The 21871-nt window shown below is 37.3% G+C and overlaps 1 protein-coding gene across 1 annotated transcript in view; it reads right to left on the minus strand.

Annotated features, from left to right (window-relative positions):
• The window catches only part of LOC118253776 (guanine nucleotide-binding protein G(q) subunit alpha), a 133274-nt gene that overhangs the window by 78605 nt on the left and 32798 nt on the right, over positions 1 to 21871 (minus strand). The window contains exon 2 of the mRNA XM_035558539.2: positions 10544 to 10728. Coding sequence (XP_035414432.1) covers positions 10544 to 10728 — 185 coding nt within the window. The remainder of the gene's footprint in view (positions 1 to 10543; positions 10729 to 21871) is intronic.

Here is a 21871-nt window from a genome sequence, read left to right on the forward strand (position 1 = left end):
TCTATCTTCAGGGATTAACCCTTACCTTAGAAACTAGTTTTTGACAACTCAGACTGCATCTCAACTGCGTTGTTCCCTTCATACCACTATATACAGTCCTAGCAAACCCCCTCCAAGGCATATTTGTTTAAATTTCCTCTCATCCCGTTAGTTTCATATGAGAAATCTAATTTTCATTCCTTTCCAAAGAGGAAAGAAATTATACAATCTAATTCTCATGTAGTTTCAACCAGTAATGCAAGACACAATGAAAAATTGCATTAAAATGTTCAATGGTCACAATTTGATTGCATTTTATGTTGACAAGGATTCTGTAGATGGTGTCTGTTTCAGTGCACCAAGACAGTTATAACACCTGCATGGGATGCATTCATAAAAGGTTCTTTTGTATTGCATATTCTAGCTAGCAGATGATAAATTAAAAAACAAACAAACAAAAAAACCACCTACTGGATCACACAAATGCAACCCAATCTGAATTAAGACAGAAATTCTCTGAATAAGACTGACTTGAATAAAGAAAAAATAAAATAATTGTTGCATTTTTCTCATTTGTCAGATGTATAAAACACCACCCACAATGCTGATTCATATGGTATCATCAGACAGAAGTACACCGGAAGCTCTACAGGAAGACCACAAAGGATGACAGGCGTCGAAAAGGGACAGATACTCAGAAACATAGCAGTAAGAACACACACACACACACCCCACTGGAATCAGGAAACGAGGGAGCAAGCTAGCTATTGAGCTACAGCTTCTACTATTAGAATTATCTGCTGGAAAATTTACTGTAGAATGTAAATTTCTTTCCTGAAATAGAGATGAGAAAAAAAATAGTTTTTCACAGGAGGGAGCTGCACTTTAAAATATTTTGCAATGCAGTGGATGACTACACTGCTATAGCAAGGGCAGCCAGTGCAAGTCATTGTTTATCACACAAGAAGGACGTGAGCTACAAGGCTGTGCTGCCGTGCCCTGTTCTGATTAGGACGGTTTTATTTATAAATATTGCCCTGCTGAAGAACTTCTGTGTTTGAAATCAAGCCTTTCACAATGAGTCTAATAATGAGATCGCACCATTTGTTTTCCTGGTCAGTGGCACTAGAACTACTGATGAAATTCAAAAAATTCCAAGGCTCAGTTTGGAAACATGCCAACAGAAGTTTAGATTCCTCTGCAAGAGCTGGAAGACTTGGGTCACAAGCAGTAAATGAACTGTACACAAACATGGTATCATTACACAAACACTGAAAGAACGGCATTCTGTGAACTAACCAGCCCACACGAACAGACACGCTCCCTCTAAATCACAAACGGCCCTTAGAAACTTCCTGCCGGTGGTTTAGGAACTACCTGCACCATCAGTGCCCTCCCTCGCAGAAATCCCTCCTTTATTGTCACTGTGCAGGCTCCTTTGCAACCTCTGACAAGATCTGTACATTCACAAATTCCTCAATTTCCTCATAAATATCCTTAAACAACTTCCCTTACAATGAGGTTTGAATCATAACTCCGATTATGATATAACTCCAATATTCTTTTATAAAATACATTTTATACTCTGCACACGACAGTACATAAATGTCAAACATAAATGGTCAAACACTCTTCATGTCTTTTAGTGATGTCTCAGTCCAATACTGATGGCATCTGCATTACCACTGAAGAACCACTTAACTTTTTTTGATGCAGAAGAGTTCTTTTCAGAAGTTGTTTATGAATCAACAGTGGTTGAAAAAACTCCATCTTTTTCACACAAGAGAATATTGAAGTTACTTTCTTCCCAAAATTGTTACTGCACATCTAAATCAAAAATTCCTTACAATATTTTTTAATGTCATATCTCCTTCTGTTCTGTACCCTTCTTATTTGCAGACTACCGACCACAAGAAAACTTGTAATATCCAGAATGTTTTTGCACCATTATGAGTGGCTTTATTTTCAATCCTTTATTTTTACTCTTAACTTTCAAAGGTCAAGGCAATATTGAAAAGCTCCAGCATGACAGAGAAAGTAAAAGAAAGGAAAGGAGGAAAACAAAACAAAACAAAACAAAATTAACCCATAAACTTTTGGGTTTATGGGAATAAGAAATTAAAGCTCTACAGCAAAAGATTCCAGCTTTAAAGAAGCTGAAGTGAAGTTTGAATGAAAGCGGCTTTAACATATGCATAAGGTCAAAGGACAAAGTACAAAAACGTATGTAGTTTCTCAAACACAAATATTCCACCCCAGAAAACACAATTTTATCTGATTACATGGTTTTGATTTGTGAATGAGGTTTAAAATGAAAAAAAAGATAAAAAGGCTAACTTCCAAGAACTTAAAATTGCACAACATACTTCCTATTTGATTGGGACACGTGCCTTTAAGAAGTAAGTTTAGTTTTCAGAGGCTTGTATAATGAATTTTTCTGGCATGAGTTTTATTCTCAAATGGTGTTTCAACATATGCTGTTACAGTTTAAGACACAGGAATGGATTTTTTCATGGAATAGCATCTTGATTCATACAATTAATGAACAAAAAAACCAAAAGTTGAATAAACAACAACAACAACAAAACTTCCAATAAAAATTATGTATTCTTTTCTGTTCCTGAACAAGTGGACTGATAACTGGTACTACCTTTTCATCTACACTCCATTCAGAAGCAATATTGCAGTAAACTGAATTCTCGTGCAGTTACATCAGACCACCTCTTAAAATTCTTACATTGGGTACAAATCCTGTTTCTGCACAACTACAAATTGGTAGTGTAGGCTGAGAGGTTACTTAATGAAACCTGTAGGTACAAATGCTATTGATTATCTCGATAGTACACTGCAGATTTCCACTTCAAATGATCCTTGAAGGAGCCTTGAATAATTGGTGCTACTGTGTTTCTCCAGTTTCAAGCACCTAGAACCAGGAGTAAAGAATAAACTACTGGGCTACCTTAAAAATAATCATAATTGAATAAAAAGGCACTAATACAAGCATGCACATAAAAATCTAATTTCTACTTTGTTCTGAAGCTCTTTACAAATACTTTATGACACAGTGTGGCCCTACAAATAATACAGTTAGGAAAACAAGTCTTCAGTCATACTTCCAAGGTCAAGCTGATGCTTTTCTTCTACAACATATATAGTAAAACCACTGTAGATTACAAATAGATACAGACTAGATAAGAAAAGTTTGACTAAACATTAAATCCCATCCCTGTGCTTTTATCGTTTTTGGATAAACAGAAATAAAATAAAATAAAAAAATAGCCGTGAAGTGGCGCAATTAACCCCAAATGCCACAATAGGATTTATGAGGCTTACATAAGGATTATGTCAATAGCTGTTACTCCGTGGCACATCCCCCACCGCTCCTCCACCCAGCATTTGGCTGGACTGGAGTCCAGAAGGGAAGCAGGTGTGCCCACAGCTTTTTCATGCTCCAGTTACCTTCTCACCCAATCTGTACAACTACCAGCATTTGGTTGGGGGTAGAAAAACGCGTAGCTGAATAAAGGCTGGAGACCAGTTGCAAAAAGTATCTTCACTCATCCAGCACACCCATTTATCTGCTTGTACAACCAACAACAGAGTGTAAACTCTCAAACCAGTGGCTGCTGCTGGATTAAAAAAAAAAAAAATCTGAAGTAAAGAACACCTTCAAACACAAACTATTCAGGATGTATCCACATTTTGAAAACTTCCAACCAACACTCCAAACTAGCAAAACATGTAAGTGCAATCCATTACGACACTTTATCTAGAAATTAGCTTGGAAAGGTTAAAAAATGAAGCCAAATTTTAACTGTGGCCAGTAGGTCACATGAGAAAAAAAATGAAACGTCCTGAAACAACCCTAACTGGCATGAAAAAAACCTTAATTGCAACAGCTTTTCCATGGTATCACCCCTCCCAGCTAGGGCACACACCCCATAAACCCTCCTGTGTGATAGGGACTAAGGAAATTGAGAGACACACCAGAGTTAGAGTAGTAGTAGGAGGGATGAAAAGCAACTCTTTGTACCAGCTACCCTTCCAACTCAAGACTAAGCTCTGTTTTGTCACACTCAAGACTGTTCACAAAAGTGACCTGATCACAGTAAATTATTTTCCTGTTTATCCAATATCCTAAAACCACCATAATATTAAGTAATCTACAGTCAAGACCCATATACTTTTTAACACCAAAGCTGATACACACTACAGTATCCTGGTGTTTTGATTCCAGGAAAGAAATAAACCTGTAAAAATAAAATTAAAACGTAACACAAATAATGTCATGCTTAGGTTCTGTTTTGCTAACCTTCTTTTCCAGATACAAAACACTGGATTCTTGCCTCCTGCCTCACCTTTATGAAATCACCTATAGCGAATACAACGTCTATGAGCAGAGCTACGTGGGTCCATATCCTGAGTACAGGCAGGTGTGATTGGGCTAACGAAGTGTGAATATGTAATCTGCTTAACGTGTAGACTTTACACCTACTTCAACCAGGAAGAAAAAATGGGCAAAAGACCTTTCAAAAAAAGAAATGAGATGAGTAACTATCAGACAATACACACCATGATACAAAACAAATTGTAATTGAGGCGGCCAAACAAGTAAGGTGTTTTCTCAAAATTCTTGCTTAACATTAGCCTAGTTTCTCAGCCAAAGATGAATTTTATTGTAAGACAAAGCTTTCTTGCATCTCACTTGTATCAAATATAAAGCACAAACTGAAAAAGAGACAAAACCTGCAAAAAGGTCCATTTTTCTAAAGATTCTTTAATTCACTGCTGTAAACCTTATTTCACACAAGCCTTGTGTTAATAGAAATTAACCATGAATGCATGAGATTTCACAATTTTTTAGTAGTTCTATGTAATATATATGGAAAACAACTGGATGAGTCAGAGTTCCCCAGAAAGGTCTGCTGGGGGAAAGACGTTTTCATAATGTTTCAGAGGAAAATATTAAGAAAATACTGACGTTACTTCAAAAATAAACACTAGATAACCTGAGCATGTCTTTTATAAATTAAATTATTAGGAAGCTATTATTATGAAATATTTCCCTCTATAACAATATTAACATATTGTTACAGTTTTACATTCCATATATTAAAATATATTATGTTAATATTAGAAATTGTATTTATCGCTGTTGTTAATCAAGAAAAAAGTCAGAACCATTCCAAGAATATAAAATCTCACTTTTTACCTTAAAATAAACTTCAAACCCCTATTACATACAAAAGTTGCCCTGAGCTTATTTCACTCTTTCCTTTTCAGAGAGCACTCACATGAATATTTCATTTCAGACTACAATATGCTCTGTAAGCAAAATAAGTAAGTGACAACCGTTATCTGAAGCAGAAGTCAGAAAGAAAAGAAACAAAAAAGCTACCGGATGTATGAGCAATCACAAAATCTACAAGAATCCGTAAGTATTATTAACACCCATTCTCCACAGTAAAAGAAATAGTAAAATGGTGGAACTGGAAGGATTAAACACAGACATCACACCCCATACAAGTGCTTTCGTATACAACATCACTTCCTGTTAGCAAAGGGCAGTTAATCACTTAAAACACCATATTTAGAAAAGACCTTCTCTTAGAACAAAATATAAAAGGGGGAAGAAATCTTACTACACCGTAAAGAGAGTAGCTAAAATTGAATTTTCAAATTTACATTGAAATGAAGGCTAAGACAGTTTTCTATTTCATATGGGTGAAATTACCTATAATTTTACTGGGGAAAGGAAGAATGTTCCTACATCTGTAAGCTTACTTTTAAGAAAGATATTCTCAGTTCTCCATGGAAGCATGCAACCCTGCTCATCTATCTTACTCCTGATACACAATCATTTTCCCTATACTTGGAAAAGTATCTAAAACTGACAGTTCTGCTGGGGATAAGGTATGAAATATTTAAGCTGAATATAATGAGGAAACAACTTTGAAATCCACTGGAGCTCCCTCGTACTAGAAGCATTCAAGTATCCCACAAGGCTTCTGTTTACTTGTTTTCTATACTGTTGAGTACCTGGAGAGGAACATCTCAGGGTACTGCTCCATTAAGTTCTACTGATAGTTCTAAGACACATTAATTCTTAACTAACACTATTAGTATAAAACCCTTTATCCTGTAACCTGCTTTAAGGCCTCTGCTTCAGGTTTGAGATGCTGAAGAATGGTTTGCACAGATGGCACGGTTTGGGTTTCTCCATCTGCCCGAAGAACCACTTTATTATCTGTGTTCCAAACCAATAAGCATTTCATTTCAACATGCCAAGAACATCATTTCTGGTTTTGTTTGTTTTGTTTTTTTAAATAACAGCAACAAACCACAAAAGGCCAGAAATTCCACACATTCTGCTTCATCTGAGGGTCAATAAACCTCACACTCTTTGCACATTCCTGCTCAGGATTGAATACTTCATATTCTTTGCATATCAGGTAAAGTATATGAGGGAGGTCCTTTCCTCCAACCCCCCCCCTTTTTTTTTTTTCCTAAAACATCAAATTTCACTGAAGAGGTCTAGCACATTTAACACCCCCAACTGTTTACCCGAGATAAGAATTTACGTACTCTGGCTCCAAACCTGGTCCTGTTGTCATAATTCTGTCTGTACTTTTATTTTTTTCCTCTAGTGGATCTGTCTGACTTGGAAGAAACAAGGTAGCAAGGTAAACATGGCTTTGAAGACAGTGTTGGTATGAATCTGGACTTTAAAAGCATCTCTGATACCTGTGTATTTTCACTGTAAAGCATTCCCCAAAGGAATTTCCCAATAGGCATAAATACTGAAACAACTTCAGCAGCAGAACCACTCATAGAAACTTAACAGTGAATGTCCAGGCCTACAATAAAATTTGTATTTATGTTTTCAGCCTCTTTAACAACTTTCTTGAAGCCTGTTCTTTTTCCTCACACTAGTTATCTTGTTATGAATATTTAAGAAGTCTCGCAGGAAACTATGGGCATGGGACTCAAGATTTCCTGCCTGTTAATCACTACTGAGTGACACTCTGCTGACACAGTCTACTGAACAAAAAAGCAACTTTTATTTTGGTGGTTACACTGAAGTGGAATAGTAAGGGGTAACGGTGGTAGGTGTCCAGTATAGTAACATTTTATGTTCTTGTTTTTTACTGTAGTAATAAATTCATCTGGTGGAACTTCTGAAACAACAGCAGAAAAAAAGTAAAAAGACATCCATGTATATTCCACACATTCAGCAACATTAGGCATGCTAAAAAATGCTAGAAAGGGAAAAATGGAGACTAGGTTATCTGAAACGAGGGCTTCCAATCAGCTATGAAGACAACTGAGAACTGAAAAGATTAAAATTGATCATTTTCTTATTTCAGTATTTGAAAGGGATGACAGAAGCATAGATACACAGTTTGGTTTTCTGAAAAGATAGCTTATAAAAAATTAACATAGATTTTAGTGTTAAAAATGTGCATTTGAATGTCTGTGGTTGCACATGATTTACTACTGTACACTCACAAAAATTTTGCAGACAGGCACTTTAGAGAATTGCTTCTGAAGATTTCTAGAAAAAAATGCTTTTCCATTTTTCATAAACTACTTCGTACTTTGAAATTCAAGAAGCAAATGAAAATTTATCGACATCTAGTTATTTTTAACAGAAACACAGCAACATTTACCCAAAAGGAAACTAAAAACCCATCCATAAGCCACCATTTCCTATGACAGACAAATTCCTAAGAGGAGAGATCACCCTGACACATTATCTTAAACCTCAATACAGCTCATATTCTGCAGTTTAACATGAAAAATAAATGCATTACATGTTACAGTGCCCTACCATAGTTCTGAGGCATCACACTCTGAACACTATCAGTTAACTTTCTCATAACAAATCTTTCAAAAAGCCTAGATTATTATATGACAGGACAGTTCATTTCAGTCTCTGCCCCTATTGTTATATTAAAGACTATGAAACCAATAGCACTCTGTAAGAACTAACTTGCTAAACTTAAAAGTTGCCTCCTCCTATGATTACTATATTAAAATAATTCAGACTAGATGTTAAACACCAGACGAAGACCCCAACTGTCTAAATAACTGAACTTTTTGATATTAAAACAGTTCAAATTCCAGAAGCAGAGATTCAAAACACCCCAACTTTAACAATTATCAATTAAAGGAAATAAAATGGTACAGTAAGAGGGAAGCATTTCTACTGTAGCCCCAAAGTCTATCTCAGAACATGAAGAATTGTGTGTGTGTGGGAGGGGTGAATGGTCACTTAACCCTCATTTCTTTAGGAACAACCACATCAGTATCAACAAACTCTAATTTTCTAAACTATTGTGCAAAACAAGTACTGTGCTAAAAATATGTTGTTACTCAAACTTGGAGATATTCTCTCCAGAGATAGGATTTCCTGATATGAGAATCAAATTAATAGGAAGTGCCCTTCCTGTGTTTTCTAGACTGCTAGACTAATGAGTTTGTTTTCAACAGACTTTTTAAAAGAAAGAAAGGGAGAGAGGGAGGGAGAGAGAGAGGGAGAGAGGGAGAGAGGGAGACAAGATTAAACAATGGATTGGTGGTCACTACTTTAAAGTAAATTGAGCTGGTATACAAAGTATGTGTGTAGTAGACCACCATCTTCTCCATGATGTTGTAGAAAAATTGATTTCCCCTGTATTTCCACAAGGAATTTTTATAGGAATTCCCCTGAGACCCTGTCATTTGGTAACTTTCACTTTACATGCAGCCCTATTAAAACCTGATGGGAATGCTTCTGAAAGAACCAAGCACAAAGATAAGACTCCCAGGGAAGTCATTTGTACGTAGAGAAAGTCAACAGCTCTAACCAGATGTGTACTATGCCAAAACTAACTCATTCGAACTGAAAAACACTATATACATTTAACACTCCTTAACTTGAACTGTAACTATATTGCATATACTCTGTAGCATACTGCAAGCTAAAAATACCTTTTCTAGGATTAGGACTACATCAAAGTAACAACCAAAAACAATTCTGAAGAAAAATGGCTGTGCTTCACAACCAATTAACTTTTCAAGTCAGGTGCTCTGCATACAGCAAAAACATGCAGCCAACAAGCTGAAATATGCATACAAATGCAGTTTTCTTTTTAATCCTAGTTACATATTTGATTTTGATTTCTGAGGGATGAGGGAAAATCAGACAGCTCCAGCACACAGTCAGACTAGGAAGCTCAACAGGCTCTTTTACTATTGTTTTTTCCAACATGCTCAAAACACTAACCCATCATTAAGAACAGATAACAATATAGATTTTGACAGACTGGATCCCCTTGACTTCCCACTGCATAAACCCAGGTTCCAGCAAGATTCTTGGGTTTCTGCAACATTACATCACCAACACGGGATGACCAGCTGCAATGACTGGCAGATTCCCATGGAGAAACAAAGCTTCTTTTATCTGATAATAAGCTTTATCTTTAATACTTCCAAATTAGCTGACTTAAAACATACACAACAGCTCTATTCTATAATTAAACTTCATTTATAGAGACACAAAAGATTTTTGTCTTAACACAGATTTATTTCATCTTGAATTCCCTGGTTAGCAGCAGCTTGTTTACTTGTTTATCATAAATTTCTCTGGTTTTGATAGTTTATGTTAAAGAAAAAAAAAACAAAACTTTGATATAAATTTATTTTAATAAAATGTTCTTTTCATCCAGGACTAGTAAATTATCATTCAATTTTCACACAATTCAAGATTCAAAGAAAGCCAAGCCCTGTTCTTGTGAGAGATCTTAACCTTTCCACCTGACAACATTGCTGATAATGACTCAACTGTAAAAATCAGGACAAGTTCTCAGGAACTTTCCTCAAAGCCATGCCACTCCTATCCTATGGCAAGAAGTGAGAGACATGCTGATCTAATCCTGTGCTTTCCTGTATATTGAAGTAAATACTAAACATTTCCCCTCTTTATGGAATGCTTAAAGTATTTTATCTTTTTTTTAATGCATATTTTGGAAAGAATTTAGGCTAGTCATACATAAACCTTACAAACACTTCAAATATAATTTGTCTTTTTAAATTTCAACAATGTCATTGATCTCAGAAGAATGTGACTGTTTTAAAATCTGTGTCAAAATTTGTATTTCAAATATGCTCAAAGCCAGGTATCTCCATATGTTTTTCTATTAATTTAAAAAAATCCACATTAATGGCAAACCTTAAGAAGTATTGGTGCAGACTGAAAAAATAGCTTAACTGTGCTCTGGCCATGAGCTGGAAGGAAAAGAAAAGAGTTTAAGTCTCAAGAAACACCAGCCTGCCATTGAAACTGCCCTGTGATGAACCCCTCAAACATCTTTTTGAGATGAGTTCTCTTACAGAAGCAGTACCTCTGTGTTGTCAGAGCAGCACAAAAGCCAGAAAACTAAAGTCAGGACTGACAGATGTACCCTTTCTTCTGAACATTGAGTATAATTTGTATGTGACTTAATTTTTGAAGACCTTCAGTGTATTTCCTGAAACAAAAAGAGGAAAAAACTTCAGCTATGAAAATAAACAAAAATCTCACCTTGTTATGTTCATACTTGTACGGGATTTTGAGGGTATCCATGGCTCTGATCATGGCCTGCATTGCTGTGAAGATATTCTGGTACACCAGTTTTGTAAAGCCCCTTTTGTCTTCATCAGAGTAACCTGATCCATGAATGATTCTCATCTGCTTGATAAATGTGCTTTTTCCACTCTCTCCTGTGCCTGCAAGACAAATAAGAAGGATATACTTTAGTCACTGGATGCAAACATGATTTTTTAGCACAATGCTGACAGTTTGTTTAGTGCAGGGCAGAACAGTGTCAAGTGTTCTACACTTGTAACTGTTCTATACGGTAACTACAAGGATCAATTGGATATCGAACAGCAGTACCAGTAACAACTGACGTACTGCTGAATTGAAACTTGCATTTTGAAGATGTGGTATAGAAGGGTGATTTAACAACTAAACTAATAACTAAACCAAACCTCATAAATATGAGTATAATATCAAAAATCATATATGCATATATGAGTATAATATAATGCATACGACCGAATATTTAAAATCACGTAAATGTAAATTTCAGTTCTTGAAAATACTGTCCAAAATCTCTAACTTCAGATAATTACTATGAGTCTTTTTAAATCATAAAAATTCATAAAGTAAGAAAAAGTTATCTTTTTTGGTCAACTTGCAGGATATTATGATAGGCAGCAGCAAACAACCAAGAGACTAAAAAAATAAACAAACTAAATACTGTAACAATTACAGCCCTGCAAACTTTAACCTAAGAAACATATGAAATCAGCCTTAATCAAGATTTGGCTCATATTCATTAATGGGTGATCATTCCTACCTTCAGATTTCTTTATAACAAGCCAGAAATGGTATTTTTTTTAATGAACATCTCTGAATATTTGTCTATTTAAAGTTAAGACCTGCTTGTTAAAAATTTCGTTCAGGATACATCACACATTTTTTCCCTTTCACTGAGCTCATCCTCTGTGATTAGAAGAGCTTATCTAAATTAGTCCTATGTTTGCTTAAAAGGAGGAGTTGAAGTTTAGAATGAACAGTTGCACAGCACTATAAACCCTACGTCCAGTCGGATACCCAGCCCTCCAGGAAACCCAACACATTCACCAGGGTGCATTGCCCAGTGCAGTGCTTTTCAGCCTTGCAGCCTGGGTTTTACTTTAATCATTTTTGTAAGGCTTTCATGCCTCATACTTGTAACTCAGGACAAAGGCAGCCTGATGAGGTACATGATGTTTCAGGTGTGTTTCACAGCAGCACAATGCACAATTAAAGCATGATGTTGCATTGGCAACCCTTCAGCAGTTCTGAGGTAGCACACACTGCAAACATCTAAGCTGGAAGCCTCTTAAAACCATGAGTGTTGTTGTGAAACCTTCAACCTCATTTCTCATACATATAGAACAAACTTCTAATGGAAGTCTTCCTTACACACATGCCCAGAAAATCAAGCAGAGTGCTATATACTGACCTATTTTACATTTTCTGGGGAGACTTGAGTGATTGTTATCGTAATTAAAAAGGACATGCTCTGAAGTTGAAAAGTGAGACCAAGACTGCTACCGCACTGCCTTCACTGAGATCCTCAGCCTGTGCTGTGGCCAAGGGCACAGCACAAAAGGCACCAACCACCTCTGCAGGGCACTGCATAGCCACCAGGCAGAACTCTCCCCCTGCGACCTGACAAATTGCAGATGACAAAACTGGGAAGGGTGACCGATACACCAGGGGGTCACGCTGCCATCCTGAGGGACCTTGACAGGCTGGAGAAATGGGCTGACAGGAACTCCATGAAGTTCAATAAGGAGAAGGATGAAGTCCTGCAACTGGGAAGGAACAACCCCAGGTACCAGTACATGCTGGGGGACACACAGCTGTAAAGCAGCTCTGCAGAAAGGGACATCGAGGTCCTGGTGGACACCATGATGAATGTGAGCCAGCCACGTGCCCTAGCTGCAAAGAAGACCACTGGTATCCTGGACTGCACTATGCAAAGTATTGCCAGCAGGTTGAAGGACATGATATTTCCCCTCTACTCAGCCCTGGTGAGGCCACACCTGGAGTGCTGTGTCCAATTCTGGACTCCCCAGTACAAGAGGGACATGGACATATTGGAGACAGTCCACTGAAGGGTGATGAAGATGATGAAGGGACTTCCTATAAGGAAAGCTGAACAAGCTGGGACTGCTCAGCATGAATAAGATAAGGCTCGGGGGGATCTGATCAATGTCTATAAATACCTGAAGGGAGGGTGCAAAGAGGATGAAGATCCATACTATTTTCAGTAGTGTCCAGCACCAGGACAAGAGCCAATGGGCACAAACTGGAGCACAGGAGGATCTGCCTGAACACCAGGAAGCACTTCTTCAATGTGTAGGTGACAGAGCACAGGCACAGGCTGCCTGGAACAGTAATGGAGCCTCCCTTCCTGGAGATCTTCAAAAGCCTGGTCTATAAAAACATGGTTCTGGACAAACCATTCTAAGTGACCCTGCTTGAGCAGGGGGTTGGACCAGATGTCCTCCAGAGGTCCCTTCCAACCTCAGCCATTCTATGAAACTTGTGCTAACCAAAGGCTGGCCTTCACAACAAAGGTGATGTATTACAGATAGTCCTGGGTCAATAATATCTTTCTGATTTCCAATTGATCATATCTCAAGGTGAGATCTTTGTACTTCCAGAATCTACTACAGATTACTTTCCTTAAGAATTTATAAAATTATTGACCTAGACAATACAGAATTATTACACTATTTTCTCTTTTTCTGAAACATATGAAGCAAAGTCATGTTCATCAAAGTCATGTTTGTATGAATCAAAGTCATGTAAGCAATGTTCCTGTACATAAGTGAAATAAATATACACGTACACGCATTTGGTAATATTTTTTAGTTTATCTGTAAGGTATGTCACACATTTAATAAAAAGTCTGTTCAACTTGAACCTAGAATGCCCAGAATGGTATGTGATATGTCTTTTTGATATGACTAACTCTTACCAAGAATTCTGCTTTAACTAACGCAGAAGAAAGCCAACTGCACCGAGCATTCAGAACTGGGGAACTCAGAGTCCTTCAAAATCCCCAAATGCAAATTTAGTAATTTAGTGTTGAGATAATTGTATTATTACTTGTATTGTTGTGATAATTGTATTATTACTTTTATTATCTACACTGTTTTAAAAACTGAAGCATTTAATTATTTATTTTTTTTAATCTGGGGGGGGGGGGGGGGGTATAGGTATCCAAGAGTATAGGTACCAAAGAGTACCACACACAACTGGGAAGAAAAAATATTGATAAAGCAATCTGTGTCAAATTAGAGAAGACAGTGTTTCAGAGTATTGACATCTTGAGCATGTCTACAAAAAATGCAATACACTGGCATACAAAATTAAAATCCAAAGAAGTATCAAAAACCTAGGTATTCTGGATCTTACTGCATTTTGTGGTTGTTCAATTGGGTGGCATTGTCCCACGACTTTGTCCCCTGAAGACCAGTAACAAACTATCCTTGGAGACCTAAAGGCATATAGGGGTGTGTGCACTTCTCCAGTGAAAAGAGGCTAAGGGAGTTGGGGTTGTTCAGCCTGGAGAAGAGAAGGCTCTGGGGAGAACTCATTGCAACGTTCCAGTACCTAAAGGGAGCCTGCAGGAAAGCTGGGGAAGGACTCTTTGTCAGGGAGTGTACAGGACGAGGGGAATAGCTTTAAACTAAGTGAGTGTAGGTTTAAATAAGATATAAGGAGGAAATTCTTTACTCTGAGGGTGGTGAGACACTGGAACAGGTCGCCCTGAGAAGCTGTGGATGCCCCTGGAAGTGCTCAAGGCCAGACTGGATGGGGCTTTGGGTAGCCTGGTCTAGTGGGAGGTGTCCCTGCCCACAGCAGTATTTTTTTGCCTTTTAAAATCCTATGATTATGAGAATATCAAGGCAAGGACTGATACCACACCAACTGTGTTCTCTACAGCCTCACCCATTACAGAGCAAGTTAAGAGGTACAACTTGGCAACACATGCCTAATCTTATCACTACAGTAAACAACAACAACACTGGATAACAGCCAAAAACAAGACTCTTGAGTGGGTCAGTTTTGCTTGGTGAAAAACAGACAACTGAGAAGTGGATTAAAAAAATCCACATGTACTGTGAGCAAGTGCTTTACTGCTTCTGTTAACAATTGCTAACCAACATCATCCCAGATGATATGGCTCTAGCTGATATAAGGAGAGAGCAAAGGTGAAATAGGAATGCAAAAGATTGCAGAATAAAGTGGAAGAAATTATACTGAGGTCAATTTTCTGCTGATGCCATTGCATGTTTAAATTAATCAAGACCTGTAACTGAAGCCAGTCAAGCAACATGCTCTCATCTGTCAGAAGACAGTTGAAGACCACACAACATACCTGAAACTCTTTAAAATAAATAATAATAAACCATTCCTCCTTGTCTTTTAAAAAAGATGTCTCTCCTCTCAAAATATGACCCCAGTATAAACCTTGGGTAGTACTTTGCAGATAAATCTATAGAAAGCTTCCTGGTTCAAGCACAAGGGATGGTCAGTCATCTGATATTTTTAGGTGTTCTGTTCCAGATAAAAAACAACCCAACCACTGAATTAAAAGAAGTAACTAACATCCCCTAAAAAAAAAAAAAAAAAAGACTGAATAAACATCTCAAACAGTGATGAATTCCCTTTCAACACAGCATGGAGGATTATTAAAACTTTGGAGTTTTGAAAGAGTTTAGCACCTCACAATATGGCAAATCTCTGAACACCTCCCATAAGCTTTTTTTTTTTTTAAACAGTAATAGCAACAAATATTATTGCATCATCAAGGTTTTTTATGACCAGAGATCTGCCAGATCCCCAACAGTATTATCTCCAAAAGCAAAACCAGGAAGGAAGTCAGGTTGTTTAAATGAAGCAGTAACCCCTTACACACACCATGCACAATTTACTACATGATTGCTGTTTTTCCTGGTACACACCCTTCAAAAACAAAACTACAAAATGTTGAAACACAACATTCTTTGCCCTGGGAGATATACTGAAAACCAAAACATATTTAATTTTGAGTAAGTGGCAATGCAGCTCCTGGCAGAGTGGCTTCAAAATTCATGTGGTGCCTGACAAGGAAGAGTCAGAAAAATAATTAAAAAATAATTCAAACTAGAAACCTAGGTAGGCAAACTTTTCTTACACATGGTTGTGTGATGCATACCTGTACTTGATTTACCATTTCTCTGCATTGTAACTTAAATAAATCTGAAGTAGTACCTTGTGGGATCAAATATAAGGCTGTTTTAAAAGTAAAACCACGAAGATGCCATTCGCTAAATAAAATCCGCACTGGTATCTGTTAAGAGACCGAAAGCAGCTAAACTAAGCCTGACTCTCTGTGTTTATTCCTAAGTTTGATCTATAAAAAGAAAAAAAAAAAAGGTCTATTTTATTGGCTGAAGTTATATGTATAGATTAGATAAGCCTAGAGGGAAAAAGAAAATGAGATTCTTAATATATAACAAAAAAGAGTCAATGAAATCTGCAACCCTGTTAGTCACTATCTACATACATTTATTAAGAACCATTAAATCCATGATGCATACCTTCACAGAAGACTGGCTTTTAGCTTGTGCACCATCCTATGCAGACCGGGTGCAGCCTGGCATTTCTATCTGCTGACCATTTTTATACTTGAGGCATTACTGTAACTACACTGTTTCACCAAATATTTACCCAGTAGAAAACAAAGTCTGTTGCAAGCTATCTCTGAAATGTAAAGAATAGTGCAGAAATCAAGTTCATCAGGCATTAAGTAGTAAATTAACTCCTTTGAGGAATAAGAGGTAAAGCAGTAATAGAGAGGTTACACGCGAGAAGAAAAATGTTTAATTTCAACTATAAAGTTATATTTCACTTGGAAGAGTTTTATGTCCTCTCTGCTACTACTAATTCAGCTAAAGAGAAAACAAAAAATATTCCTTCTTTTGTTGCTGTTCCAGCAGTGGAATGCAAGAGGATCACATTTCTGCTGAAACCAAGTACTGTCCTGTATCAAAACACGAAAACCGCGCAGAATTCAGGCCTTGGACCGGCCTGGCTCTTTAGGTGCCAAAATATCTGAAATGTATTACAGCCTGCATGAGGTCATCCCCGGAGCTCAAGCGAGAGAGCCGGTCTGTCCCACTGCCAGGAAGCAGGACCATCAGCCTGGCTGCCGCAGGCCACTGGCGGGCTGTGCGGCCGAGCCCTGGGAGGCTTCACAGCTCGGCCACCAACACCAACCGGCGGGCAGGCCCTGGAGCCGAGCCAGGCTCCCCGTCCTGATGCTTTACCAACAGACACTCACCCCCACGGCCTGCGCCCAGCCTCCTGTCACAGAGGCAGCCAGGACTGGAGAGCTGCCCATCGGCGCCAAGATGGCGCAGCTATCGCCTCGCTGTCCTGCCCAGCTGAGGGCTCCTTCCACACAGTGCAACTCTCCTGTTCATTGCTCAAAAAAAAAAAAACGTATTATCTCCATGACATACTCTATCTCCATATCGTAACTCTTATAAAGTATTAAAGCACCACCCCATGCCTCTAAGCATTTTATATAATTATAAATTCATTTGGGAGGTTGACTTATTCCCATCTCAGTCACAAAACCAGAGATACAACTCTAAAGAATTTAAATGAAAAATCATCCAAAGACATGAGTAAATGTGCCATGAGGAAATACTATGAGCCCTGATAGCATATACAATAGGTGTATATATATTTTCTCTAAAATGAGCAGTAGTACCACAGTATCCTCCCTTTGTGATTACCAAACTCCTTAATTAACACAGAATCACAACAGATTACATCTCACACGAGTCACATGATTGTAGGAAGCATTTTCAGTTACGTTTCAGTTACACTGATGGAAAAGGCTATGGCAGGAAAGCATCTGAAGTTTTAAGCAAGGCAACAAAACAAGACCAAAAGGGAGCTAAGGTCTCCCGAGTTCTGTTCCTGCAACATTAGTACACAGTTTTGTATTTATGTTAAAAACTGGATAGAATTAACTATAAAAAGACTATAAAATCTAAGTTACAAGAGAAACCTGAGTGATGAACTTTGCAATTTAATAAAGCACAGGTTTAAATTAAGACCAAATATTAAAAACCTGGGAGAGGTGTCATACTGCTTTATTGCCAAGAGCTTGCTCCGCTGACAAAAATTGCTATGTACTCATCCTTTAACTAGTCTGATCATAATCTAAATCTGCATATTACACTTGCTTTCAAAAAAAAAAAAAAGAAAGCACATCATCATTTTGCTGTCCATTAAATTACCTCCTTTGTATCATTTCAGTAATTCATGAACATACAGTTAAGATAACTACCAATATTATATGAAAGAAAACAAAATATCATTTCATGAATGACTCATGTAACAACAACAAGAAAGTCTGGCAAGATAAGTAAAGATTCCTTCCAAAAAAGGACTAACAGAATTCCATGAATACAGCTCAGAATGTGAAGAATTACATTAAGTAGTGTGAAACATCAACATCAATCTATACCGATTGCTTCAAGAAAACTCTTGAATGTCTCAAAAGGTTACGAAATATTAAGCAAATTATATCCATTACAAAAGATTTGTAAAGCTACCATACAGATTTTATAATCCAGTTTAGAAAAGGGAAATGCATCTGTATCAACTGTCTTATATCTAAGATTTTTTTTCCTGATTATTATATAGAGATATCATATTGTATTAATGAACTTCTACAGAGCTGAATCCTCATACTTCTTTAAAGAAGGTAAAGAAAAACTCCCATTACAGAGACAGTCTGAATACTTTCTAAATCAGAGAAATCCTGTTACACGTATAATCTGGCTATGTTTCAGAAGACAGTAAACTTTACTTGTCATTCTAGTGTAGTCACTAAACCCAAAGAAATAAAACTAATACTCATCCTCACTGTACCAGTGACACAATTAAACAGTCCAAGTAGCCACCAAAATAAAGCCTAAGTAAGATACTGAATTGCCAACAATTGTGAAGATCAAATTAAAATTTAAAATTCAGCTGATGTTCTGCAGCTTCTTAAATAAATATTAATTCAAGGTTTTTACTGAAACAGAACCTCTCAAACTCCTTTACAAGAAATCTAGTTAATCGAGCGTAGCTTTGTGCCAGATAATCAAAACCACACTGTGCTACAACGCAGCCAGGCACAACCCATTACTGGAAGTCAGTGTCTTCCTCCCTCCACCTTCAATTCTGAAAAAAAGAACAACCCACAAAAACAAACAAACAAAAAAACCCACTGCCCAAAGCAGAAGAACCTCCTTATCTTTTCAAGCTATCATCAGATCATTTTCTCAATTCTACAGCTATCTTCTTATGGTTCGGATGAAATTTAGAAGCAACAAAGTGAGAGAAGAATTGGCTGCCTTAACAGAGGAAAAGTAACTCCTTGAGATTTTACACAACCTTGTAAAAGGGTTCAAATGAGGACAAAACCCCACCCCTGTGTGACTTTTTCCTCCCTGCTGTTGAAAGGATACTTCTGAAAATCCTTCTTTAGGGACTCCCTAAAGAGAAACAACTCTTTATACTCCATGCTTAGCTTTCCATTTTATGTGCTTTGGAGGAAACGGATACCCCTATGAAGCTTCAACAATTTCTGCATGAATGAGAGGCAGAATAAGTGCCAGAAACAAAGTTTCACCCTCAAGAACATTTTCCTTATGCTGTTCACAACTCCAGCTGACAGCAGCTGAAAATCAGCCTGCTTCACGCTGCCGTTCCTATGAAAAAATACAAACAAAACCAGAAGCAGGCACAAGCATCAATGAAGAGGAGGTATGATACAAGTTCTTACCTTTCTTACACAGATGAAGGGCCAAATCCGGCTTTAGAAACTTATGCATGATTACTTTCTAGTGGGTTTTGACACCCAGATCAGAAGGCCGAACATAGCCTTGGAAAGCTGACTACTCGCTTAAGTAGGCTCCAAGGCACAAAAGTGATCAGAGTTGATCACTGTTCACATAGGTGCTTGGTTTTCACCTCAGAAACAAGCCCTATATAAAAATCTATATAGACAAACTGACACCTTCTTCACCACACCTTTTAACTCTATTTCAAATTGTCATCTACTACGGGGAGATCATATACATCCACCTATGTTTTTGTAAGCTATTTATTAGTAGAAAATGGTAGAAATACAGTGATCATCATCAAAATTATTAAAACCTCTCTGGCGTTGATTTCTTGTGAAAACAAACTCATCTACTATTTGAATGAAGACTGGGAGGGGGTTAACCCTCCTAACTTTCTTTTACGTTCCACCTGTGGTCATTCGTCTGTGCACATAAATCAGGCTGATTTATGAAATAAATCCCAAAGGAGGATGCAAAGAGAACAGATACAGTGTCTTGTCAGTGGAGCCCAATGACAGGACAAGAGGTAGTGGATACCAACTGGAACACACGAGGTTCCCTCTGAACATCAGGGAGCACTTCTGTACTGTATGGGTGATGGAGCACTGGTACAGGTTGCCCAGAGAGGTTGTGGAGTCTCTTCCCTGGAGATAATCAAATCCCACCTGGACATTGTCCTGGGCAACCTGGCCATGTCTGAGCAGGGGCAAGGGACCAAACAGGCCTCCAGAGGTCTCTTCCCACCTCAACCATTCTGTGACTGAAAATGTTGTGAGCTGTGCAGGACTGTATGACCATGTATGTCACGCAGACCTCTAGGAGATGAATTTCACTGAGACTTTAGTTAGTTTCTGGCACTGCAGGATAAGGCTTGAGATAGCTTGAAACTATTAACCCATTAAGGAAGACAGCTATACAAAGTGTAGTAGAAAAGGAAGTACTCTTGCCATTAAGGAAGCCTATCCAGCGGGTTTAAAATAAAGTTGGGAAAATAATGCAATCACATTGAAAAAAAAAAGTTTACAAGTTGGTTAATACTCATTTACTATCACCTACATGTATATATATTTTTTAAAAGGGGATGAGGGAACAAGGGGGATGGGGATACAAAGAAATCTCCAGGATCAATTCAATAAAATGTTATCAAAAGCATCAAGATGACTTGCTGATAAATAACTTAGATATTATCACTGTATTGTAAAAAAATGTATTTACATATTTTTAAGTGTTTTATTTTTATTGTTACATACATTTGTAAAATGAAATAGCATCTGCTTTTCAAGTTTATGTTTCAGTAGCCTGTGAGTGCTTCTTACGAGGAAGTTCATTGTTTAAATTCCTTTCATGTCTTTCGTTTTCTGTTACTCAAAGCAATTATGAATAGACAGACATAATTCCTATTCCTAGCAGCTTCTGAGATACACCATTCCAGTGATAGCATAAACCACTTTGCTTAATCAAAGGCAAAGACAAATACTGTTAGTATTCAAAACCACTATATTTTTCCTTTATTTTTATCATGGCTGCCAATAAGATACCTTTACTCCTTTAAAAAATACCTGTATCTTTGGTCATGAAGATCACTTTTTCTAAGATATAGCAACAAGTTTTTGCTTTTGTTTTTCCCTCCACTGGCTAACACTCTTTTCCCCAGATGAAATTTTAGCCATTATAACTGGAAATTGAGAATCTGGATCTCATAATATTTTCTATTATCAAACATAATTATCTTGTACAAGAACATATCTATAAAACAAAAGCCATATTTACCATGCACACACAATCTTATACTTTGTATGCTTTGCTTTCCTGACAGCATATTTTGTGGTCTAATTTGTGTTTTAAGATGTACTGTAATACTTGGAGATTATACTTGATGCTTATCCATATACAAAAGAAATGCTGATAAAAAACATTATGTTATAAAATTTGTTAATTTTTACAGTATGTTAACAACCAATTTGTAAAAACATGAAAACACTTTCTAAAGAAGGTGGTTTTTTCCTTTTTTTTTTTTAAATAATAATTAACCTATTTTATTTTTGTGAGCTCTGTTTTGAGAGGCAGACAAACTTCTGATCTCCCACTCATTCAAAGGGCCTCCATCTGGGAGCCAAAAGGATACAGCAGAGCCGATTTCTTAGAATATGAAAATTCTCTCAAAATGCATTGTGTCACTAAACCAAAACCTATATAAATGTATCCTTGCTGAAAACAGAAGTTACAGGAATAGCTGTGCTTCCGTTACAGCGCAATGTTTATGTCAGGCAGTATTTCTGGTATCACTGAGTATCACTGTCCTACATTATAGACGAAGAATGGCAAGCGCTTCTTACAATACTGGAGTACTTTTTTCTTTAAAAAGAAAAGCATTTGGTCACTGTTTCCAGAAAAGATACCCACTCAT

The sequence above is a fragment of the Cygnus atratus genome, chromosome Z, assembly GCF_013377495.2.
Source record: "Cygnus atratus isolate AKBS03 ecotype Queensland, Australia chromosome Z, CAtr_DNAZoo_HiC_assembly, whole genome shotgun sequence".
In the NCBI taxonomy this organism is placed as follows: Eukaryota; Metazoa; Chordata; class Aves; order Anseriformes; family Anatidae; genus Cygnus; species Cygnus atratus.